Here is a 27070-nt window from a genome sequence, read left to right on the forward strand (position 1 = left end):
GATGTGTGTGTGGGTACGTGCCATCTTCTCTGCTAAGTGGATATTAATTCAAATCTAATAATATTCTTTGCTTATTTTCCCCTCTAATTAAAGATAATATTCATATAAAAAAGTCAAGGACAAATTGAACTCTTTTGAATGGATTGGTCCAAGTTTTTTAATCTATATATAGCAGTTTTCGTCTGCCATTAATACGACCGGCTGATTATTAATTTTAATTTATAGAGCTTCAGTCAAGATTAAATATGTTGTTCTCAAGAGCAACTTCACATACGCTTCATTTGGAGCCACCTTGAATTGAAGGAATAAACGAATAGGGAGTTCGAAAGGGAATGGGATAATAGTAGTAGTAGTTGTAATAATAATATACGTGAAAAAAAGAATTTACGGGAAAAAGCCAAAAGCATGAACAAAAATTCCCAAAATAAGTCGTAATATTTTTAATAAAACATAAATAATGTGATTTGTTAAAATTTTGAATTAAAGTGTGGTATATGAAAAAAATATTGTCAAAAAAGATTTTCAACATAATTCAATATGTTGATCGGTGAAATCTACAAAGGACTTTTTAAAATCAATTAGCATTACAAAAGAAAAGGGTTACTCCCTCCCATGCTAGTCCTTGACACAAAATTTTTTTATATAAAATTGAATAAAATATTTTCAACAACATTTTTATTTTTTTTTCCTTTTTACTGTTTCCATCATCTCCATCCTCCACCTTTCAAATAATTGTATCAACCAATGGATTTTTTTATAAATAATTGCAGACTGCTTAGGTTATTATTAGAAGTTTTTAATAATTATTTTTCTTATTGAAAAACCAGAAAAAAAAAATAACTTCACATTTTTTCGTCCTTACCACATGAAATACGGAAAAACCGCTCACCCTGCCACTCATAATAAAGACAATTTTTTTAAAATATTAATACAAAAAATGAATTTATTACAAAAAATAAATTTATTATAAGGAGAATTACAATTAAGTCATAAGAAAGAGAAATAATTACTAAAAAGTCTCAATAACATTCTGAACAGCCTGTAATAATAAGTTTTAGAGTGGAGAATGACAACTTCTACAACTTGTTTTGTAATTTTTTTTTCTTCCTTAGGACTTCATTATGATTCTCCCTTTATTATATTTGAAAAAAGTATAAATTTAAAACTTTAAATTTAGATTGTCTATGTTAAGCTGTGATCAACACCCAATTACCATTAGTTGTTCTGTTTGGAAAAGATGAGTGTCTTCCTTGGGTTAGGCAATGTCATGCGCGTATCTATCTGACAATTTTCCTTCCTCCTTAGTTTATGAATTTATTTATTGGCCAAAAAAAAAGTTTATGAATTTATCACCTTATTATGATACTCCTCCGATTCTTATTATAAGACCCAATTTGACTTTTTATTTGGTCCTAATTATAAGACCCAATCCATTTTGTTTCTTATATTTATGCATTTTTTTCCAAGATAATCCTTCTAATAATGATAGTTTAAACCAATATACTTAATTAGTAAGGATATTTTAAGAATGACAACACTTATTTATTATAAATAACCAACTTAACTTACTTCCTTAATCTCCTCAAATAAGTCAATTGGGTCTTATAATTAGGACAGGAGGAGTATGTTTTATTCTCATGTTAATTTATACCTTAATCAATATTCTCAAAACTAAGGAACACATCAACTTACCTTGTTCATTATCATAGAAAAGTATCTTAACTACTATCTTCGGTCCTAAATATAAAAACTATTTGATTAATTTGAGTAGATTAAGAAAATAAGTTAAATTAGTTATTTGTTATAAATAAGCTTTGTATTTCTTAAAATATCCTTGCTAATCAAATGTATTGGCTAGGATTATCATTATTAGAAGCTATCTCGGGAAAAAATGAATAAATATGAGAGACAAAGTAGATTTAGGTTTTAATCTAAGACTAAAATAAAAGTCAAACAAGATCTTATATTAAGAACGAGAGGTGGTGTTAACTTGAATGCATAGCTTAGCCTTTTGACCCTAAGGTTATGACTTCATCCTTTATTAATTTAATAGGTAAATGGGATTCCTTCCATTAGGTGAAGGATGACAAGAACTTATTAACATGACAAATTGAAATTATCAATAACATCACTACTGTTTCAAATAATTAATGCAAACAAGCAAATCACTCGTATATATATCAAATTCCATTGCTATTATAAGCCATTTGCTTTCCCAAAAAATAGTACATAATTATATATGCACCAATTGTTTTATATTGACTTTCATTCAGTCGAACAAATCGATCAGATTAGATCAAATCACACAACTATGAAAAAAAAAAGTTGTTATAATAATAACAATATTAATAATAATAATTCCTTTCACACACAAGACATATTACTAATGCTATATTAAAATTCATACAACTGAATGTCTTGTGCATTACTCATTAATACATTCCATAAAATAATAATTTTTTATTCTAGTTAATTTCATATAATATAATATATTAACAATATTAACATCAATTTGTTCACCCTCAATAGCTAATCACCAAATAATAATTAGCTAATATAATCAATCAACAATATGTTGACTAATGAGCATGGAACTGGGGAGGTGGGGTTAATCCAACATCCACGTACACGAGTTAACGTGGCTTACTAAAATAAGCCAAGCATGTTAATTAAGTCCATCTAATCAAACGCGCTATGTTACATTAATTACCTGCACCTACGACACTAATTAGTTAAATCATCTAAAGAAAACGTAATAATTATATTAATCGGTCCATCTGATAGTGATATAGATAGATAGATATGTATGTGCGTGCCATCTTCTCTGCTAAGTGGAGATTCAAATCTAATAATATTCTTTGCTTATTTTTCTCTCTAATTAAACATAATATTCATATAAAAAAAGTCAAGGACAAATTGAACTCTTTTGAATGGATTGGTCCAGGTTTTTTAATTTATATAGAGCAGTTTTCTTCTGCCATTAATACTACCGGCTGATTATTAATTTTAATTTACACTACAAAAAAACATCTAATTACTGACAGATGTAGTGACGGAATAGTTTCCGTCGCTAATTTCTGACGGATTACCCACGAAAATTCCGTCGCTAAATTTAACTACGGAATTAGCGATGGAATTTAATCCGTCGCTAATTAGCCACGGAATTTTTTCCGTCGAAAAATTCCGTGACTAAACTTTTATAATTAAAATTAGCCACGGAATTTCTTCCGTCCGAAAATTCCGTGGCTAATTCCATGGCTAAAATTTTACAATTACGATTTACGACGGAATACTTTTCTGTGGCTAAATTAGCCACGAAATTGGTGACGGAAAATTATTCCGTCGCTAATTTCCGTGGCTAATTCTGTGGCTAAAATATAATATAATATAATATAATAATAAATATATAATTAAATTATATATCTTATGAATATTAAATAAAATAATTAAATTTAAAACATATATTTATGAAAAAATTATTTACTATTTAAAATACAAAATTAGGGTCATTGGAAATTAATATTATATTTAAAATAATTTTTTTAAAAAATAAAGCACTATAAAATAAATAGTAAAACAAATATCTAAAAATTATTTTGTTACAAAAATAGTTATGATTAAAATTATCATATAGTTTATTTTTAGTTTCTAATAATATATATATGTATATATAATTATTTGTGTAAGAGAATATTATATATATTTAATTTTTTATAATAAGTCAGTAAGTTTATTGCAGCTCAACTAGTGAAGTCGCGCGCGTGCACAAACGAGGTCTTCGGTTTAAGCAGTGGAGAAGTCATTTTAAGGAGGAATTATATGGTGGTGACATGTGGCAATACAAGGTGGCATGTGAGATAGCGACACGTGGCGGCAAAGGTGAGATGGTAAGGACAAGTGGAGATGAGGTCGTGACACATGGCGGCGGAGCTGATGTGGCAGCGACACGTGGCGGTGAAGGTGAGGTGGCAGCGACACGTGGAGATGAGGTGGTGACATGTGGCAGCCAAAATGAGGTGGCATTTTTATTTTTTTAAAAAAAATATTAGCGATGGAATTTCAATTCTGTCGGTAATTACCGACGGAAAAATTCCGTTGCTAATCCAATTAGTGATGAAAAAATTAGCGATGGAACCAATTCCGTCGCTAATATGATTCCGTCACTAATCCGTCGCTAAATAAAAATTCTGTCGGTAAATTCCATCACTAATCAGATGTTTTTTGGTAGTGTTATAAAGCTTCAGCCATGATTAAATATGTTGTTCTCAAAAGCAACTTCACATGCGCTTTCATTTGGAACCACCTTGAAGTGAAGGAATAAACGAATAGGGAGTTCGAAAGGGAATGGAATAAGAATAGCAAGAAGTGAAAAAAAGAATTTACGGGAAAAAGCCTAAAACATGCACAAAAAATGCCCAAAATAAGTTGTAATACTTTTGGTAAATTTACATAGATTATGTGAGTCATTGAAATTTTGAATTAAAGTCTGGTATATGAAAAAAAAATTATTGTTAAAAAAGAGCTTCAACATAACTCAATGTGTTGATCAGTGAAATCTAAAAAGGACTTTTTAAAATCAATTAGCATGACAAAAGAAAAATGTTACTCCATCCCACACAATACTTAGTCCTTGGTACAAAAATATTTTCAACAACATTCTTATTTTTTTATATTTTAGTTTTTTCCATCATCTCCATTCTTCTCCTTTCAAATAATTATACCAATCAAAGGATTTTTTTTTTAAAAGTTGCTAAATTTTTAACATTTAACAGCTTTTAATTAATTTTTGACCTCATAAAATTTATTAATAGATCCTATTATTCAGTTTTATGTTCATAAGCAAGTTGCAAGGCACAGGATTTGGAGGCGTCTGTGACGGTCTGTCTCATTTTCAATTATTATAAAATACTCCTCTTGTCCTTAATATAAGACTTAATTATTGAGTTAGTTTTGGTCCTAAATATAAGACCCATTTCTCATATTTATCATTTATCAATAATCTCTAAATTACCCCTATGGATACTCCCTCAACCATAATCAAGTAGAAAAGGGAGAAGGGGGTATTGAGAAAGATGATTATGGTGTTTTAGGAAAAACGTGTCATATTTATTACAATTAACTAACTTACCTAACTTTTTTAATCTAATCAAATTAGTTAAATGGGTTTTATATTAAAGACCGGAAGAGCACTAGTAATAGTTTTATGATTATGAAAAAATAAAATCGAAACATTTAATTGCGGGGCTGGACACGTGTCATGAAATGGCAACGGAAATGCCAATGCAAAGAAAGAAATAAAGAATATTATTGGTGGCTCTAAATCACTGATAAATCTCGATCACGTGGGTCCACGTGTACTACTTACTGGCCATAAGCTTGATTCCACTTGTAATAATGTTCGCTTTCCACGCTTGAAAGAAAATAAAAAATTAATGGGATGCTTTTGACGTTGGAGTGGTGTTTGGTGAGAAGCACTTGATATCTTTAATTATTCATTGAAACAATCTCGTACTTTAAATATAAAGATTATTACGATGTCATCCTTTAAGTGTACCAGATAATTACATTTGACCCCAGCTGATACGGCCACATAATTATTTAGTGAGAATACAGCAATATGTAATGATAATTTTTAATATATGAAATAACAACTACTCATTTGTTATTATGATTTTTTGGTAATTACTTCTAATATTCTTAATATAGAATCTAATTAGAGAATTCGTGTTAGTTTTATATGTAAGATTTATTTCAGATTTTTTTTTCAAATTAACCTTATTAATATTTTCCAACAATGATCAAGTAGGAGAATGAGAAAGAGAAAAAGAATTAAGGAAGATACTTAAAGTGTTTTAGAAACAATATATTTATTAATTAATTTAACTAATATTATTAATTTACTCTAATTAATTAATTAGTTCTTACATTAAAAAATGAAAGAGTATTTTATTTTTTGAGGACCTCATTATGATTCTCTTTTTTTTAAAGTTCAATAATGTGGAATGATTGATACCCTTATTCTTTTGGTTTATTAGGGTGTTACATATGTGCTAACTAGATATTTATTAATGAGGGGAAAAAAAGTCTTATTTTTCACTAGCATCATGTTTAGGGTGTCACATGACTTGCCAACTAAATATTTAGTAGAAAAGACTCGTCAATAATTACTCTTTTAATTCTATTTATAAGATATTTTTAACATATTTTATATTGATTAAGAAAAATTTAAAATCATATTAACTCTTAAAATATAACAAACCTTTTGAGAAAATAGCTATATCTCTTATAATAAATGAATAACAAAATAGTATATTTATGTTAAAAATTTAATGAGATAGCTTATAAATATGGCTAAGAAAAATCTTCTTCCTATCTTATAAATAAGACTAGAGGAATAATTAGCAATGATGTCCTATGCTATACTCCTTTTGGCCGCTTCAAATTATTTATTTAAAGTTTATACTAAGAACCGAAGATAATGCATGTTTATATTGACTAGCTAACTAAATAATAAATGGTAAAAAAGGAGCCTATGTTAGCCAATAGTGGTGTCTTTTTTCCCCCAACAAAGTAATAGTGTTATCACATGTTATATATATGTGTGTGTGTGTTGGTTATATATAAGATTGACAGGTTTTTTTTTTCCCACTAACGATTTTTTTTTTACCGATTTTTCACTAACGAATACTTCTATAACTTGTGGATAATATATATTACATTCAGTTCTAAATATTAAAATTTTATTTACTAGTACAATCAGCACTGCAATGTGAATAGTATATTGAACTGAATCATGAGTTTGTGTTGATAAACATGATATCAATTGTTTTGCATTGTTGAACTTTATATGATGCCAATTGCTTTTGCATAAATATTCTAAGATAAAAATGCCACAACATATTCATCTCTATAAAGTTAGAAGTCAACATTAGTATATACTAGTTTCTGTTATTTAAGGAGTAACATGGTAACAATTCTACATTTGAATGGCAATATTGCTTCATAGTTTAAAATACTTAGCAGCTTCAAGGCAAAAAAAAAAAAACCTTAGTAGCTCTTGCGATAGTGGAAGGACAATAATATTCTTTAAAAAAAATGTAACATTAAGAAAATGTCACGACAAGGTAAAAAAAAAAAACAAAGAAAGAAGCCTACGTAACAAGATGCATTTCTTTTTCTGTCTTGCCCTTTTATTTTTTCCCATCCCCGAAACAAAAGGCTCCGTTCCCAATCACAATTTTCAGATGTGGACATGAATTAATAATAGCCGCCAATCACAATTTTGCTTCCTTTGCTTTTTTTATTTTTTTTGTGGCAAATGTTGATAGGTATAGAACCTATTTGGAATAACTTATAAGTAACTTATAAACTATTTTTTTAATAATGATTTACAAAATATAAAACAAGTATATGAAAAGAATTTTGCCTCGATTTACATGAAATACGCTTATAAGAAATTTCTACCGTAATCCAAACAGGCACATAATTTATCAGCTATCAATGTCAATACTATCTTTAGAAGATAAATACCATCTTTTTATGTGTGTGTCTTTATGAAGAAGATAGCTATTACTATCAATATAAAATTCCAGAACATTGTTTTATTTATTTCTCAAAAAATAACATTTCATCCCCAAACATATTAATAACGCATAATGAACGCTGGGTATATTACTTGGAGAAAAAGTTTAATGTACCACTTTCAATAAAAAAATAAGAAAATTTATTTTGCATGTAACTACATTTCTCTTTAATTTTTATTTTGGTGCTCATACATTAACCGTTAGCTCAGATTAATGTTGCTAAAAGAACAAAATTATAGAAGTTAACCATGCTAGTAGAGTAAAGTTAAAAAATTTAATTAAAAACATATAAATGCTAAATTGAAAATTAATAAAAAAATATAAATACTTATAAAATGGTTTTTAGAAGAAAAAAAGATAATTACAAGTCATGAGTGATTTTAATGATAGGCATCACCTTAACGCATTTACACTTTTTACAATTTTTTTTTTAAATCCAACCTATTTCGGTAAAGATGGATATCAGAAAATTGAGAAAATTGTAAATAAAGACCTCTAAATATATAAAATTATGATATGAGACTCTAAATTTAGAAAATAGCAAATAAGGACCCGATTCTATTTTTGCAAATATGAAATGTAGGTGAAATGCCTGAAATGTCCTTCAACCAAATAACAAGTTGACTATGAAAAATGATAAATTCACTTTAACGAATGACAATTTCATTAGATCAAATCACAACTTGGCTGAGGGTATGCCAAATGACGAGTTCACTATAAAAAATGACAAGTTCACTGTAGGGAATGACGACTTCAGTAGACTAAATCACAATTTCAATTAGGGGTATTTCAGACATTTCACTCACATTTCATATTTGCAAAAGTGAAACCGGGACCTTATTTGCTATTTTCTAAATTTAGAATCTCAAATCATAATTTTATATATTTAGAGGTTTTTATTTGCAATTTCCTCTAGAAAATTCCTTGACAAAATTACAATTGATGGTGAAAGGAAAATGTAACAAATATAAGTAAATACTAACAAGCAGCGCAAATGTAAACAAAATCAAGATGTGATGGCCTGTCCTTGTTCTTAAGGGTTAAGTCAATAAATAATTATGGTATTTTCGTCAAAATAATTTGATTGATTAATTAATTAATTAATTAACTAATGTCTAAGTTTTCGGTGATTGTTGTACCTTTTTCTATCCTTTGAGCCATCATGTCTCACATCATTTGCTCCATGTGCCATTACAATGGGACAATGCACTCCATGTTCCCCCAGCTAGCATTCTGAATCTGAACTTCTCCTAATTGAGATTGGAATTTAAAAAGAAAAATTAATGCTTTGAATTTTTTGAATTTTCAAAATTTTTAAGGCTGAAAAATATTCAAATACATTTTCCTTTGATGATTCTTTTTTAAATTTGGTATAGTTAGAATGAAAATAAATTTTCAATCTTAAAGTCTAAATTGTTAATTAAGAAAGAAAATTAATATTTAGATTTTTTTTTCAAACCAGAATTTAATATTTGGGTCTGAACCATCTAAATTTCTAGATTTAAATTAGTTAAAAGAATTCAAAATATTTTTTACCTTAATATTTATATTTTTCACTCTGGAGAAAACTTGAATTATCCTCCTAATTAGTAAATTGTTAATTGTTTGTCTTACTCTTATATCTAGATTAAAAAATGAAAGAAAAGTGATAGTAAATAGATTTACTTTGTAAGAGAATGGTTGATGCTCAATATCTACAGAGAAGTGGATTCATATTGTTTTTTGGTGCTCAAAGTAGCTGACTCAAATATATTTTTGGAGATTTGAGTTTGTATTCTTCTTCTTAGAAAATGAGATTACTTGCTATTTCAACTAATATTTTGTTAGTATGGATTCATATCTTTTTATGAAGATCTTGTTATTCAAAAATCTTTAATTTTAAATTACAATAAAAGTAAAACTTATTAATTTTATCTATAAATAATTATTTTAAAAAAAGAAAATAATAATTAAGGAAGCCCCACCTCTGAGCTTGACCCCATAGAGTCCCAAGGTCCCCCTCTGCTCATGACATTTGCCCCACCTTTATCCGCCAACCATCCCTCTCCTGTTAACTTTTCATATAATAATAAATCTCTCTTCTGAGCATTTATTTTTTCGGTCATTAGAGATAACTCTCCTCCATCTTCTTCTGCCTTCCAGAATTTCCTTCTCCTCTCTCCTCTTCATCATCTTCCATCTTCTCTCCCTAACTACCAAATACTTATACATCCCACACAATACAGACATACAAATTCATATTCCAATTGAGAATTCCGACTTTATTCCTACCAAAATTTCATATTTGTCTTGTTGGGTTACCTCAAATCCCAGAACCCAGAATTCTGAATTCTGAACTTCCCCCTCTCTAGCTGAACTTATATATTCGTCTTAGGCCTTCATAAACGGGAAAGAGATTTTCAAATCCGAATACCCTTTTGGATCAAAGTTGGAAAGATCTGAGCTTTTTTGTTGTTGGAAAGATCCGAGAAAACGGAAACAAAAATGCTTCAGCTGTTCTTCACAGTGGCTTTCTCTGCGGTTCCTCTGACTCTGTATGTTCCTCCAGTGAGGAGCCTAACCACGTTCGTGGAAGTCATGGAAGAGATTCTGAGAGAATCAAGAATTTACTCCAATAGGATGTACCCACGTGTCCGCATAGCTTGGTCAAGACTCATGGATTGTATGCTCTGCACAAACACCAGGTAGATTCATCAACAGGGTTTTGATGCAGAGATCTTGATCCTGTACATAGTTTTTTTCCCCCACCTTAATTCCTGTTGTTAATTCATCGTTTCTGGGATATTCTGGTCTTGTTTCAATTTTTGCTTCCTCTGTCGAGTAATCTTCTATCTTGAGTGTTTCCTCTTCAATGTTCATATGAGCCATTGGACGGAATAATACAATGTTCTGACTATAATCAGAAAGGAATTGTTTTTCTGCTGATGAATGAAATCTGGGTTGGTTGGTTGGTTCCTGAATTTGCAGTTTGATTTGGCTCTCTCTTCTTTTCCTTGTTTGGTCAACTGAGAATTTTCTTTCTCTTGGCCAAAGACTCTGGGTTTCTAATGAGATAGTTTGGTGAATTATGTGATAATTAATTAATTATGGAGTAAAAACAACCTTTGAGAAGTGTGAAGGAGTTTAAGGTTAAGGATATTGTTGGGTGCGAGCCGCCATAACGGACGATGTCAAATTGTGTGAACATTTAATTGAATTGAATAGTTCCGTGAATTCTCACGGGACTTGTGGGAGAAGAAGTTCTATTGATAACTATTTACGTTTGCGGAAGCAAAAAGTATAACTATTTGAATAATATATTGCGAGGTAAGTATTGAATGTTATTGAAGGAATTGGAAAAGTCTAGAAGGTTTGAGCCATGACAAATCAAGGTCAAAAGAGGATGGAAGAAAAAACCCATGACAAATAATACTACTTTAGAAAAAAGGAAGAGAGTAGGAAAATTACTTCAAACTATTTATATTTATAATTATTTAAATTAATTTGATTCATTTATAAATTTGAAAAAAATTATGTGATACTCCTCCGGTTCTTAATATAAAACCTATTTAACTAATTTGATTAGATTAAGAAAGTTAGGTAAGTTAGTTAATTATAAGAAAAGTGACACATTTTACCTAAAACACCATAATCATTTTTCTTAATACTCTTTCTCTCTCTTCTACTTGATTATGGTTGAGAGAGTATCTATAGGAGTAATTTAGAGAAAATTGATAAATATGTGAAATGGGTCTTATATTTAGGACTAAAACCAACTCAAGAATTAGGTTTTTATATTAAGAACCAGAGGAGTATACTATAATTAAGTAATTACCCACAAAACTGGAAGTGGCAACAAAAACAAAGTCAAGGAAAACTTAACCTTGCGAAAATAATATATTTGTATATGTATATAGATGACTAAATATAAATGTAAATGAATTTTTATATTTTAGAAATTATAATTATTTTCCCCGGATAGAATTGAAGGCGTAACGCTCTCTTTTTTAGAATTTAGAAGTAGCCACTTTTTAATGATTTGGTAATGGTGACATCTTGTGATAATTTTGGTTGTTTTAAAAATAAGTATAGCTTTTTATTATTTTAATTTTAAATTTGAACTTTAATAAAATTGGAAAACCAAGTTCTCTTCTAATTTACATGATAAAAACATGTTTTTATGTAATTAAAGTTTTAAGTGAAATCAAAACATTTTAATTGACAGTTTTACACATATTCTCTTTTTTTCGAAGGAAAATTATAAATATATAATTTTTAATAATTTAATAATGTTATGACGATTGTATTTTTTTAACTAATTATATGATAAACATAATTGCACATTATGATATTACTATATACTGAGCCTCCTTGACAGAATTACTGAGACTTGGTTCCGGATGTCCTGAGATCTTATCAAGTAAAGCTATTATCACAATCTCCAACTAAAAGAGCAACATTAGAATCTCAATCTCATGACACCAGAATCAAACTCAAACAAGACTACTCTTCATGAATCATGGTTAAATTTTTTTTGATGTACATGATCCTCTATAAGTGGCAATTGTAGAGTATAATTGTCCTGGAGATACAGACAAAATATTATAGAATTAAGGTTTTAGGAAGAAAAAAAAATTAGAAGGAATTCATAAAGAACACACTAGTACCATTATGTGGCTTCGAATTTTTAACTCGTTTGGTATGATGATGCAGGCTGAATTAAATTAGGTACAAATAGAAAAAGAAAAATTGTTGATCTGATCTCTTGACTCGGAACAAAATCAAAAGGTCGGTTTTTGGATGCTTGGAGGACAAGCTCGACGTATATGGCAGTTTCTCTTATCTTTTAGGGCAGCGTGACTGACCCCCAACCATTCTTTTTAATAATTTTTTCTTTTAAATTATTAAACAAAATTATAATTTTAAAAGTAATCTTATAATATATATAAAATAAGTATGCGAAAATAATTTTATTTCAATTAATGTGAACATATTTTTTTTAAATACTTTCAGGTTGCCAAACACCCCTTAAAACTGTTTATCAATTTTTTTAAAAAATAATATTTCTTTTTAAAATTCATTTGTTACTATTATCATTGATCAACAATTAAAAAAATTATTTCTTTTGGTTCCACGACACTTAAGAAATTAAAACTAGAATTTACTTAGAATTTGTTTACGGAGTTATTTTCCTGTGAGGAGACGATATGGACTTTATGTCCATTTTCTTGCAGAGTACTTGCTCTTTTATTTCTTAACATCATTTTGCCTTATTATAAAAAAAGAGACATTATGTTCATTTTCTTTTTTATTTTTTATATAAAATTAAATACGGAAAAATGGTATATTCAAATTCTGCTGCATTACTGGCCCGTGAGAACGCAGTTTTGTGTTCTGCGGAAGAACATTACAAAGCGACAAGACAGCCCACAGAATTAGTTGGGAAAGTAGGAATGTGGTGTTTGTGTTGTGTGGGCCAATCCTCAATGAAACTTGAAACCTTCAAGCATCGGATGCTTCCATTTATCTCTGTTTGTCTGTATCCTATCAACACTTCATTTGAAAACTTGTCTCTATTTAAGACATAATTACTTATGAATATTTTTACATAAATTAAAATAAAATTATTTTCAAGAAAATGTTAACAGAAACCTTATCTTATAAGGTGGAGTCAACTATGTAAACCATATCTCATTAAGCCTTATAAATAACCAATTTTGAATAAATTGTCAATTAAGAAGTCTCCCTCAATAATATCATTAATTGTTGGGAGAATTGTAATAAAGTTTCAGGAAAAAAATAATTATTAAAAAATCTCAATAACAACTGAACAGATTATAATGACAAGTTTTAAAGTAAAAAATGATAACTTTTTATTTGTTGTTGGGACTTTTTAATAGTTATTTTTTTTACTTGGGATCTTAAAGTAATTCTCCCTTGATTATTTTCTTTGCTTTTTCTTTATTCTTTTTTAACGCATCCAATGACCTATATGTCAAAAATCACTTTAAATGATTTTTCACCATATTTTTAATAGTAATTATTCCAATTCTTTTAAATCATCACAAATCAGCTAACGCCATAAAAGATCAAGATCAAGATTATATTGCTCCATCAAAATGCGTCACAACACTTGAATTTGTTGAGCTCGTACACATCCAAGATTTACTCACTTGTCACTTACTCTCCTCGGTGCTTATTACTTCTCCGGTCCTAAATATAAGATCTATTTTATAGTACACACTATAAAATAATTCTTATATTTAAGACCAGAGGAGTATAACTTTCACATAATTAATTTGTGAATAAAAAAATTAGTTATGACAATAAATTTGAAAAAGATATACTTTTGTTTTTAAATATGTCCTTACAATAAATAAGAAAAGGATGAAAGAGGATATATGTGAAAATAAAATAAGAGAGAATAAATAATTAAAAAAATTAAAAAATACATTAAATATTGGACAAACTAAAATTAAAACTTATAAAATAAATCACACTTCTTTTTAAATTGGAAACTTATAAATAAAGTGGGAGGCAATATTTCCCCTGCCACGAGGGATCCCGAGAGAGATTGGCCAGGACATAATCTTTTTCCAAGAATCGATTGTTTTATTGGAAGGTCAAGTCTAGTAAAAAAAAAAAGCTAGTTTCACAGTATAACAAACCATCTTTTTCCAAAAATTAAGGTCTAAGTCCTCGCTAGAAGAGGTATTCACATTTAAGATCTGGTAGCATCTTGAATAAGATTGTTTCCAATAAAAAAATACCTATGCTTAGAAAAAAATTGTTTGGTTGCAAAACATTGAAAATTGTATTAATCAGGAGATCCGCATGATCGAAGATATAAGATGTTTTTAGCAATGCACTAAAATCAATATCTTGTTTGTCAACTGATTAATTTATCATTAATTATATACTGACGCTGTGATTGATTGTTAAAAAGAGGCCTCTAATGTAACACCGACGTTGGTACCTGGTATCGAGATGCTTTCTCGTGCATTCAAAAAGTTTAAAAGGAAATGTTTCATATTTGCAGCAAAAAGTACATTTTACTAATTAATAAATGCATTTCTTGCTAAGCTTATTATATCAATCCAATCTCAAAAAATATAACCTCGCAGGGGAAGGGACCAGATGCTCACTTTGATCCTTAAGAGAGAAGGTATGGAGTGTTATTAAACAAAGGCTCTTAGCGTAGTAAATAACTTTGGATTCTTTTACATACATATATAACTATAGCCGCCGTATAAAGTAAGGGATGGATTATTTTATTGAGTCCTATTTTTACGGTAATTTGGGAAACGAAAAATCACAAAAATAAATCTTAAAAATTGAAAAATTATATGCAGGGACTTGTTCACAAAAGTTGTTATCTTTTGTTTATTAGTTATTGTCAAAACCAATATTAATATTATAACATGTATTTATTTGCAATTTTTTTTATTTTTAAGGTCTTTTCGTATAATTTTTCTTTAGGAAATTTTCACAAACAAAAACAACTTTGCCTATATGCTCCAAACATTAATACGAGACCAATCTTATTTCAAAAGGGCATGTCAAAGTCATCTTTTACTCACTATAGTGGAGAGGTCTGTCCAATAATTTTAATTTGGACCATCTTGATTTAGTTGATTAAGATTTGTGATAGGTATCTATAATCATTATAAGCCATAAGCATAGAATTCAGATAGTTTATATGCTTTTTCAAGACTTTCAATCACTTTTTTTTAACCAAAAGAATCAATCACTTTGCTACCTGAGAAAGAACAATAACTTGTTTAGTAAGAAATTTGCATTTTGCTTTTTATGCCTCTTTTGCAAACTTTCAAAGTGAAAGTTAACAATGTCATAATCAAGCTTTTGCTTTTTCAGCCATTTAACTCTTGTGCGCTCTTACAGTAAAAGTTAATTTCAAGCTTTCTTTTTGGAATTAGTAGCTTGACGTTATAAAAGGAATTGGGCTCATGACCTCTCACTTATTTAATCATCAAGTTTGGGATGGATTGGTGTGGTTTTTTTACGCCTAGAACACGCTAAGCTACATGTTATTGACAATGTCAAGCTTTCTTATCCTAGTACATCATAATAAGAAATATAAATTTGAGTCCTTTCTATCTAGTTAAACTTGGACAATAATGATGTCATAAGTTCATTTCTTGGATTTGAAATGATGTATTTCTTGAAAGAAATGCACAATATATGCATTTTTTTAGAAAGATACTTAGATCAAGCTCATTATACTTATTATGTTAAGTTTTTTAATTACATATGACTATGCATCCTATTTTTTTTATGTAAGTTTATAATTAAATAATAATATTTAAAAAATAGTACACATGATAATGTCTGGTTGAAACTTGACACAATAAATATAAAAAACTTAACGTAAGTATTATCTTTTTTTTTTTTATTTTTGGAAAATGATAAAAAGGAATACTCAAGGTCTGTCAACAATAGGGGAAAAAAAAATGTACCCCCCAATGCATTTCTCTTAAGAAATGAACATATAAGTTTGTTTTTTTTTTTCAGTAGACACTTTTTTTGGCCAATTTTTTTTTTTTGAGTAGACAGACAAGTTTCTTTCTCTTCTCATATTTTCCCTTGTTTTTCTTTCCATGCTTAAATTATACCAGACTCATCAGTTTTGAGATCAAGTCACCATCCATGCATATAATAAAATTTATCTGAGGCTATAGTTTAGGGACGGTAATTTCTTGACTTAGCTAGTACCTCTTACATTTCAACTTTTTTAATGGATAGACATGTTTTGACTGGGTATATCATATAGGCGTTTTTCTGGCAAGTATGATCAATGTAAAATTCATAAACCATAAACAGTTACAAGTTCGCAAAGTTATAAATAATATGGTTCAATTTGGATCTATATAATTGGCAAAACAAAAATTGGATCTATATAGATGTACTGGATTGTCTCTGACCAGAGTTGAAAAACAACTATTTTCTTAACAAATTTTATTGTAATATTTTGTATTTAATTTGCTGTTTTGACGGGCTGCTTAACATCCATCATCATCTTCTACTCATGCTTTTTTATAGCTTCAATCCCAGAAAGCACAATAATTGCCAAGATGGGTAAAAAAGTGGGGGGAAAGAGAGAAGAAAGGGGCAGATACAACATTTTATTCCCAAGTCTTTGGTTTAATACAAGTATTGATGAATCCTTAAGTTTCAGGTTCCTCTTATCACTTTGTAGAATATGGAAGTAAGAAGATACAATAATAAAAGAATGACTATGAACCTAAATAAACTAGTGTGGTTTTCTGCAGGACTCTGTGTTCTAGAGATATATAAAGAATAAAAGAATCAAGTATAGCAATTTTCCCGGGCTTGTCTCAGTTAGCTAGCTGGATAATGAGCAAGGCTTCAAGAACCAGAACACGTCCAAAGCTCTTGCTTCCTTTCCATCAGCTACTGACATGTCTTGGCTATTGTTCTCAGGAAATTCCTCCTCCTTTTGCACAACCGCTTGAAGAACACCTCTCTCCTGCAAGATTTTAAGTACATCGGTGATAACATTTAGTTATAGAACAGTAAAAATGCAAGTCCAGATCGGCAACTGGGAAAAGAAAGCATGTGGTGCCTGTACACTAGCAGGTAATATATGTGTACGGTAATAAATTGCAGTTAGCTACACACCCTTAATCTGGATTTGGAAGCCTTTGAAGGGGTAGTTTTATTTGGATCACGATCACGAGTGGCAGAGAAGCACTGAGGAGAGGGAGGGTTTGTGCGAATTTGCAGTAAATTCTCATCTTTCTTGCGTCTCACATTCTCCAAGTCCAGCAGAATAGGCATATTTTCAGTCTCATCCGCTCTTCTGCAGAATAGAATAATAAACGAATGATTAACAGAATATAATAACTTGCAATAGTTCACAGTCACAATCTTTTGATTGACGTACAACCATGTTTATATAATATAAGAAGCCTAAACAGTCGGGCATGAAAGTAATTCTATCTGTCTTGCTCGATTGAAGATGAGTACAACCAATCAATGGAGATTTTGTTATTCCTTTCATCAGATCAATATATATGTTTTAAACAGTAGTAACTACTGGAAACTACAGAGAATTTTGCAGTCCAAATACGTACTAAGCTACAAGGCAGGTACAAGCCTCAACGACGTTTTTCAACGAAAGGATATCACTAAATGGAAAGCTCAAAAATTTGAGATTAACAACTTATACTAAAGCTGCTTATCTCTGTTAATGGTCAATGTTTAATGGATACCAAGTAAACCTAAGGATATAGATACAAAGCGAAATGAAACTATAGAGCATTTTGCAGTCACTGCACTAAGCTAAAAGGCATGGACAAATCCGACTAGTGTTTTTCTCTGGAAGTAGATCACTAAAGGGAAGGTAAAAAAGATTAAGATTTACAAGTGATGATTATGCCACGTGTCTTTGTTAGAGTCAATGTATTTTGCAGCCACTGTCCTAACCTAAAAAGCAACCACAAACCTGAATAGTGTTTTTCATGGAAGTTGATTACTACATGGGAAAAAAGAGCTGAAAAAGCTGAGATTTATATGTGATGCAAATGCCAACATGTTTGTGTTAATGTTTCATAGATACTGAGTAAGCACATGCATATGGATACAGAAGGATATTAAGCTTACTTCTTTCTCTGCAGCTTCGGTTTATTGCTGCTTTCCTCAGATTTTTTTGTCACTTCAAGCAGCGGCTTCCTTTCTTTCTCTTCCTTAACTGACTGTTCTAAAGGCTGAACAGGTGGAGGCCCTGTCTTTGTTTTTTGATTCTCCTCGCCCTCTTCACTTTTCACCTCACTCATATTTTCATCATTCTCTCTCTCTGTAGCTCTTGTTGCCAATTTCTTCAGTTCATTACAGAATTCGGTGATTTGGCTCAAGATTGGCCGCCCTGCAAACAAATTCTTCGCTGAGAGTGTGGATCTCAGTGAAGGCACCTTGCTGTTCTGTGATGTGTCATGAATGAGTTTCTTTTTCTCTTCACTTGACTTGATTGATGCCTTCATTGATTTGAATAGATTACTTGGTGGTGTCACCAGGTTTGGGTTTTGGTTCTCACTGTCTTGGTTGAATTTGAGCTTACCATCAGGGGAAGCCGAAGATAGGGGGGGCACCCTTCTCTTTAACTTCTGATCTCTATACCAAGATCCAATATATGAAACTTAGTCACTGAAATTCTATATTCTATAATACACAGAGCTTACAATACCATTAAAAGGGGGCAAAAGGGATCTTGATAAGTACCTCCTGTTTTGGTCACTCAATGGAAGAAGTCCTGGGGAATCAGCCGAGCTCAAAAGCTTCAAGAAATTTAAAAAAAAAAAAAAATGAGCAAGAAAAAAGTTAAAAAGAGCATTATATAGGCCAAGGATCAGAACCCACACCTCAGAAATTTGGCAAAAGGCTTTGAAAACATAATTAGCAAGTCATATACTAATATCGTAAGAGTTTATCTGATCTGGCTAGCTCGAGATTGTTAAATCTTAATGTTCTTGAGTTTCTTGATACAAGGGTCTGAAAAACACAAGCAAATAAGAATGGAACCTTTGAAGGAGTCGATCTGAGAAAATCGTCCACCGTCTTGGGATGCTTGCAATCTGAAATGACCATTACCAAGAACCATTAAAGAAGCAAAATTTAAGAAACCCAGGTGAGAAAATAGTGTAAATGAATCATAGAAGAGACGCAAATTCTAACCGGGTCTGCAAAACCAGTCCTCATCGTCCACGGATTTGTCTGGGGCCAAGAAATCGACCCATTTTGGTGCGTTAATGTGCTCGTATTTTTCGTCTTCTACAAAGTGCCATTCCAATCTCTTCCAGTCAATCTTCGCAGGTTCCATTACTCACACAAAGGGGAGGAAGAGAGTGAGAGAAAGAGGGAGGGATATGAAGGAGACCCAGAAAATGGGGAAGCGGGGGGCTGCAGAGAGCGAAGTTCAGAAAATGAGGAGTGGAAGAATGGGAGAGAGAAGGAAGGTGTAGATGTAGCCGTTATGGGATCGAGGAAGGTGGAGAGTGAAGTAGTGAACGTTGGGGAAAATAGGTGTTACTAAATTCTCTGACCGTTAGAGACTCGTCCGTCATTGACTTGCAGCTGAGTTTTCTTCTGGTGCGCTCGGATTTATTTTAGGAATGCTGCACCCGGATCGTGCTCTTATAGTGCATGTGAAATAAAAAAGAAAGTAATGCACACACAAGTTTTTATTTTCACATAGGAAGTAGCACAAAAATTATTATATTTTAGAAATACTTTTTTTTTTGCCACCGTTTAGAAATACTTATGTACACTTGCATAAACTTCATATACGCAACGTTGGCAAAAGAGAAAAAAAAGGTAATTAAAAACTTCGCACAAGTCAAGTCAGTTAAGTAATAAATTTATCCCCATGAGCTTATTCATTATGTTTTATTATTTAAATGAAAGGTTTTTATGGTGTTAATATTTTTGGTCTTTTAATGTGAATAGATTTTTATAAACGAAATTGATATTTATTATGTAAAAATATAATTTTATTCTTATACAACAGTTAAAAACTAAACAACTTCAATTTAAAAATTGTATATTGTGTAAGAAAAATCTCTATTAAAAGACAATTCGGGCATTGTATGTCGAAGGTCAAAAAGTCAAATGGTAAAAAAAATAATTTAACTAAGCTCTTAATATAATTTGCTTACAATTAAAGGAGAAAACGTGGCATTTAGAAAAAAACTTATATACTATATATAATTTTTCAAAATTAAATTACAGTAAGTAAATTTCAGGTTAAAATGTGAATTAGAAGTGTTAATGCCAAGAGCTAATCGCATGGTAAATGATATGTTAAAAAATCTAGATGCCCCAATTTTGGTTTTAAAAAAAAAAACTAACGTAAGTAAACGCATAATTACCTAAGCTATTTTCATTTACGGTCCATGCCTGGTTTTAGGAAAATGAAATTATGTGAAGATAACAGACTGGAAGCGTAGTCAGCCTTCCTAATAAAATAGTTTGTAGCCAAACGTTGGTGTCTTCCCAAATACCTAGTACAAATGACGCAGAAGATATCGCTTCACGTTAACAGCAACTAAATCCATATACTGCAAATAAATCTTTCAGACCAACTATTATTGAACCATTTGTAATTTGTAATAATCACACAGAGTAACTTAAATTCTAAACTTAATTCATGTTTCGATTCCTGAAACTTGAAACTGGCATCCTCATGTGTAATTTAACTAAATTTCAAAAGAAGTTAAGGAGACTTAAGGGGTGTTTGGCAATATTAAAAAGTGCTTCTCAGAAGCACTTTTCCGCAAAACAAAACAAACTTCTTTACATATTTACTTCATAAACCGTAAAAGCACTTTTGAAACTATAGTTTGGAAACACCCCTTTAGTCTTTTCTCTTTTGGCCATAGTATTAAGCACATGCATATATCCCCAAATATTATATGCACATGGAATCAATGTGAAGAGACCTGGAGCAAGGAGGGAGAATCTGAGGAATAAAAGAACACAAGACACGGTTACATAACTCAAATTTCATTAGCTACCAGAAGATGCGACTGACGACTGTTATGGATGTTTCTAGAGAACACTTATTACATAACATGTAGCCGCTGAGTTCTTTCTAGTGTTCCTAACTACGTGTAATCAGATTGCTACTGCAAAAAAAGGAGCAAAATCAAGGTGGAAGGAAGAAAGGGGGGGGGGGGAGGTTAACAGAGTTGATAAAACCTCCGGATTTCTTCTGTTTTCAACATCTTAATGCTGATTCCTTGAATGCTCTCCAAACACCTCAGTGTTGCAAACTGGGCACTTCTGAAAAAGAATGCCACAAAACGAGGTTCAGCTTAACAAAGAACACAAACAAGGTACACTTGTTGAATTTTTTTCCCGTGTAAAATTATAACATTTGGAAGTCAATAGAATAAAAATGTTTTTTTTCCCAAAAAATAATATTCACCAGTTATATTTTGATTTAAAAAATTTACAGTAAAGTCCCCCAGAAGATTCATCCATCCTTCAGAAAAGCGTAACCTTTTGTTTTGGCCATCAGATAAGTGTGCCTTGAAAGAATGCATCAATGACTGACCTTGTTAATGCTAAGCCATTTGGAGATGCATTCACTATGGTAAACGTGCGTGCATGGCAATTTCATTTGTTGGTCACCTCTTTTGTAGGTCATCTGACAAATCACACACCTGTTTTTCATGCACTTGGATCATTACCGAATAGTGAACTTGGGAATGAGAGAATAGACTCAGACACAAATGGGAAGAAAAAAAAAAAACGTGGGAGGGGGAGTTTGTATATCTTCCCGGAGTCACAAAAGGGGAAAATCAGTTACAAGTATCTTTCTTCTCTCTTGCTTAGATGTCATTGAAATTGAGAGAAATGAGAAGCTACTCAAACTTCTATATTTTAATCAAAACGTGCAGCCTACAAACATAAGCTCATGTCCAAATAATAGCTTCACTTTCCTTCCAAATTTTAATAGGTAAAATTTGCATGAGATTTGAAGGTTAAATATTCACATTTTATGTTACGCTCATATTCACCCAGCTTCCCAAAGAAGGCGAGATAACTTTCACCACTATATTCCTATTATCCATTCCCCTCATTGTCACATATTCAGAAAAAAGAAAAGAACCAGGAATCTACCTTTTCCCATAATTTTTCCTTTTAAACATGCTTCTAAAATTGTATTTTGAGACTGGAAGCAAATCAATCAGTTCTTTGGAGAGGCCTCTGCTTTGAGTTCCAACTGCCTCGCCCAAGTCCAGTAGTTCCTGCAATATAAATTTAAAAGATTAAAAAATGGCCATCGTCAAATCAACTTCATTTCTCAAAATGTGAACCACCTTCTCAAAGGAAGTCTTCCCTCTAACACAAACTTCCTGCATCTTATTAGAAATAACCTGTTTCTAAACCCATATGCATTTTTATATTGCTTAGAACTATCACATCAAAATAATGGTTAACATCTTCATCCTTCAAAATATTTCATTTGTATGCACGAGAAGTTTCCCAAACAATTTATACTGTAAAATCAATGAAAAGACTCTGTAAACTGCTAAAGATACATGACCCTCCTGAAAAATTGAGAACTTTGGGGCCTGAAATTTCTTATGCTATCTACCTAATGTCCCTCCTGCAAGGATGTGACATGGCATCTAATTGCACCACGAAAAATTGGACATGATAATCAAATCGCTGAAAAGAAAGTCCGTACAATTTTTAGGAAAAAAAAATTTGAAGCCATATAAATGTACAAGCATTTGCATCACACCTCATAAGTCATATTATCGGGATCAATGCCGTCTTGCTGCCATACAACCTGCAGGTAGTGCACAAAAAAGGTTAGACAATTGTTTCTAATAGCAAATGTTAGATCCTGTTTTTGTTTATTAGGTTACGAGTTGAAAATTGCAGATACTAGCAAGGGGTGACATCTTGCTGAAATCAAGAACTTGAACTACTGAACTGCAACCATATCTCCCTTCTCTTATTTCTGATAAACTAAATCTAAGTTTCTGGAGCTTACAGCGATTTATAAAGCATAATGTACTCAATAAAAAATCGGTATAAAGAATTCATCCTGGACATAATATCACTGCCTTTTGTAGCTAAAAAAATTCATCAAGATTAAGGACAGGAATAAGCAAAGACATAGAAGGAGAGGAAAATGATTTGAAAATAAGAATCACAGTGAGAAGTAAAAATTCCATCATGCAGAATCATTTAAAAACGTCATAAATATCTGTTAATAATGAGAGGTCAAAGTAAGGAATAACAATTTAAAGGCCGCCCTCTTTGGTGTCTGCTTTATCAATTATCATGATCTTCCAATTTATTATAACTGTGCTTTACAACTAGCATATATGGATAACGCTTGTAAGCTTTACCAGGCTATCCTAATAAGTCTAGCATATATAGCTCCATATGTACTCTTACTGTCAGTCTAGGCAGTCTTGACTGCATAGTTCTGAGAGGGATGTCAATTTCACAGGTTTGCAAATAAATATTTATTGATAAACAAATACTTTCTTTGAACAAGTGCGAAGGCTGGGTGAATAGAATATGATTGGTGATGGAAGTTTGCAATGCCATCCTCAGCCAACCAGTAATCTGTATTCTGTTTTTCAGTTATAAGGTCCCAGTACCCATACCTTAGAGACTGTAAAATATAAATAAGAAAATACTTAAAGCCCCCAGTCAGCCCCATTGACAAGAAAGATGCCTACCTGAGTACCACGGAAATCTTGATGATTAGGGCTGCCTGCAATAGAAACCCAAAATGAGAGGTGCTATCATACAATTTTCATAATATTCAGTGACTATAATTAAATTGCGAAATTCAGAAATCCTTCCCCATATGATCATTATTTCATGCATATAATAAAAATGAAATAAGTTTGAACCGACATTCTTCAGGAATAGTCTGCATGCCAGCGACTCCATCTCTTCTGGACAAAGAGTCTGTTGTGGCAGGCTCCTCAACGGTCACCGTTGAAGGGCTTTCCCACTGTCCCCTGTTGACCTCCATCCTTGGTAAGGGAAAGGTATATTCAGGATAACCAAAATAAGATGGACACAAAGGGCCAGACATTTCATATTTATATGGGCTCATATTCATCATCCAGTTGGCACATTCCTGTAAAGACGACATATGATAATTGACAAGATGTCATGATCAAGTTCAGTTGAACAAAACAACTAGAATTATGGAAGTAACAGAGCTAATGCTAGCAAAATGACTTGATAATTTTGGGAGCGTCAGATCAATGCATTGGTGGTTCAGGACACTATAAAAGAGATACCAATTCAAATCTGAAGACGGCATCAATTATAAGGACAGAAATATTACTGTGTTACAGAATAGCTTCTGATACAACATCATCCTATACAATTGCAGTTGAGCTCAAAGAAGCAACCGTTCCTGCTTCTATGTGAAACTTTCGGATGATTACTAAACTGTTAACTAATAGTCAAATACAGATGAAATTTCGCTCTAATCCTAACAATGAGTGCTCCTCACGAGACTAGACTTCAATTTAGGAAGAACAAATTACTGGCTTTTTACAACAAGCCACCGATACAGAACAGGAGGAAAGAAGAAAAAGGAAAAATTTACGGGAGAAAGATAGAACTACCAGAATATTTTATCACTCAAAATAACCCTAAGCCCATAACTCATTCAAGCATTCTAAAATCCCTGAATATTTTGGTATCATGGATCAGTATATTACAGCCATCTAAGAATTATGCATAAAACTGATTAAACAGTAGTTTTCTCATCTCATTCCTCTTCACCCGTATTTGGTATTTATGGTAGTACTACTCATGGATAGTATCAAACTAAACCTTCTTGCCAAAACATTTTACCCCATCACATTCTACCACGGGCATTTATAGAATTTATTGAAAGAGCTCAAGAGGCTTGACGAAATGAAAGGATATAAGTAAAACCTGATCAGGCACGGAGCCGGGGTGGAGACAATTCGATGGCACATACGTGAGGCCTTCAAAGAAGTCCATGAAGCTTTCAGTAACAGTGTAAGGAAAGCCCGTATCTATGTAATGTACCTCCATTGGTCTATTATTGAAACAGTACTTTTCAAAAGAACTGCGGGGAAAAAACAACAAAATAAAAATCAAATCATAATCGAACGTTAAATATTGATTTTAAGAAACGAGGAAGCCAAACCAACAAATATCAATAATCAGTAAGTTTAAAATAAGAAGAGGAAACTTACACAACTCGTCTCCCTTACACGGTCAAGCTCTTTCGAATTCAACAGAATGCAGTGCGAGGTATCTTCATCAATCCTGAAAAGAAAGGTTCGACTGGTTAGAACCAATGGCCATTCTCTGAGTTCCCTGAATCCGGAGACCAAAAACCAATCAACATTACACATCTTGAGGCATCATTACGTACTTCTCTCAAAATATCACCAGTCAGGCGAAAGAAAAAGCGGAAATAATTAATCAGAAAATTTCAGTTAAAACTCCGTCTGATTTACAGCAAAATCAAACCAAAGTAAAGATATCTTAATCCGTGATCTGAACCTCCTCTCATATCTCATTTGACGCACATTGCTCCGTGTCCAGGAGCGTAATCCAGGAGAGAAGCTTACAGGTCACACGAGATTCTCGCCTGCTTCTTTTAAAAAATTTGCCTCGGTTTCATGGCATTTCTACGAAAATTGACAGGCAAAAGGACAAACTCCATAACTACCTCTCATACAATGCATTTTCCTCAGATTCCAGAGTAATCAAACAGAGACTAAAATTTTCACATATGCCTCTTACCTGCTTCACATTCCAAACAAAGCTCTCGTGAACCGAAGAAGAAAAGGTACAGAGCAAGGAATCAAAGAAGCCCTGGAGTGTGGAAACCCCAAACTATCGAATTACGAGAATCCAAGTCGAGAGAGTGAGGGGGGGGGGGGGGGAGGGAGGACAGAGGAAGAAGAAGGAGAAGAGAAGAAAGGAAAGAGAGTGTGTGGGGGGTTTTATCGATGAGGGAGGCTCTCACTTGCAGTTTTGTTTGGTTTCGTCGTGCTTTGGTTTCGCTTGGGGCTCCGTTTCTCTGTCATCCGAGTTTCCCTCTCATTGTTTTGGTGGCGCTTTATTTTATGCCGAAATTCAGAGACACGCCAGATCCAGATTAACTAAACGACGACACTTGGACTTCTTCTAAGGCCCCGTTTGGTTCTTTTGTCCGACGAAATCATTGTAATGAAAATAAAAACAAATTAAGTTTAAAAGTATGGTGTTTTTAATCACCTTCACACCTCTAAAATGTTTTATAGTGGATCCGATGTTTCTAAATAATTTTTTCAATTATATTTTGATGTATCTAGTATACTAAAACATTTTTCAGATGTGTCTCTTATGCTAGATTATTTTTTGATACATCTTTCACTCTAAATAGTTTAGTTTGAAGAGAGTGTTTGGTAACCTCTAAAGTATTTAAAAAAATATTTTCACATAAAACAAGATAAAAATTTTTTTACATATTTATTTCGTATATTATAAAATTTTTTAAAAATTATGTTTTAACTTTTACCCAAACAGCTCCTCAATATGTTGTTTTCAATTGTATCCAGAATACTAAAATATTTTATGTGCATCTAATATTTTTAAAAATATATTTTAGTATATCTAGTATTTTAAAATATTTTTTTAGGTATATCTATCATTTGAAATTATTTTTTGGTGCATCTATGACTCCAAATTAGTGAGTATAAAATTGCACTAAAATATTTTTGGGTGCTAAATATACCTAAAGAATATTTTAAAATGTTAGATTTATTTTAAAAAATTGTTTTAAAATGCTAGATGTAACATGATTCTTTTTTGTTTTTTTCTTTTTTTTTTGAGCTGCGTAGCGTGACTCAAATATGTCTAGGATGACAAAAAACTCGGATGGAAAAGGAAGCCAAAAATGTAAAATGACTGTGATGTCCCTAAAACAATTTTAAAAATAAAAGGAAAAAAATACT

At 31.5% G+C, this 27070-nt stretch overlaps 2 protein-coding genes across 3 annotated transcripts; both read right to left on the reverse strand.

The window, feature by feature from the left end:
- Window positions 1–16680: 16680 nt before the first annotated feature.
- Window positions 16681–19562, reverse strand: LOC114745663 (uncharacterized). The gene is made up of 6 exons (XM_028933826.1): window positions 19275–19562; window positions 19122–19174; window positions 18822–18877; window positions 18207–18713; window positions 17223–17403; window positions 16681–17070 (listed from the first exon to the last, which is right to left on the reverse strand). Exons 1-6 carry the CDS (start codon window positions 19417–19419, stop codon window positions 16927–16929), a joined length of 1086 nt encoding a protein of 361 aa, XP_028789659.1. The 5' UTR covers window positions 19420–19562; the 3' UTR covers window positions 16681–16926.
- A 1509-nt stretch (window positions 19563–21071) lies between these two features.
- LOC114745664 (E3 ubiquitin-protein ligase BIG BROTHER-like) lies at window positions 21072–25899 on the reverse strand. Of its 2 annotated transcripts, none has more exons than XM_028933827.1 (9): window positions 25875–25899; window positions 25319–25391; window positions 25032–25188; window positions 23988–24216; window positions 23807–23841; window positions 22852–22899; window positions 22224–22351; window positions 21655–21763; window positions 21072–21380 (listed from the first exon to the last, which is right to left on the reverse strand). In XM_028933827.1, the coding sequence occupies exons 3-9, from the start codon at window positions 25152–25154 to the stop codon at window positions 21324–21326; spliced, it is 729 nt and encodes a 242-aa protein (XP_028789660.1). In that variant the 5' UTR covers window positions 25155–25188; window positions 25319–25391; window positions 25875–25899; the 3' UTR covers window positions 21072–21323. The 2 variants fall into 2 exon arrangements, with proteins under 2 accessions (XP_028789660.1, XP_028789661.1); XM_028933828.1 differs by lacking the exon at window positions 25875–25899 and adding an exon at window positions 25632–25700.
- Window positions 25900–27070: the final 1171 nt, after the last annotated feature.

The sequence above is a fragment of the Neltuma alba genome, unplaced genomic scaffold (genome assembly GCF_004799145.2).
Source record: "Neltuma alba isolate B1F8T4 unplaced genomic scaffold, ASM479914v2 tig00004747_pilon, whole genome shotgun sequence".
NCBI lineage: Eukaryota > Viridiplantae > Streptophyta > Magnoliopsida > Fabales > Fabaceae > Neltuma > Neltuma alba.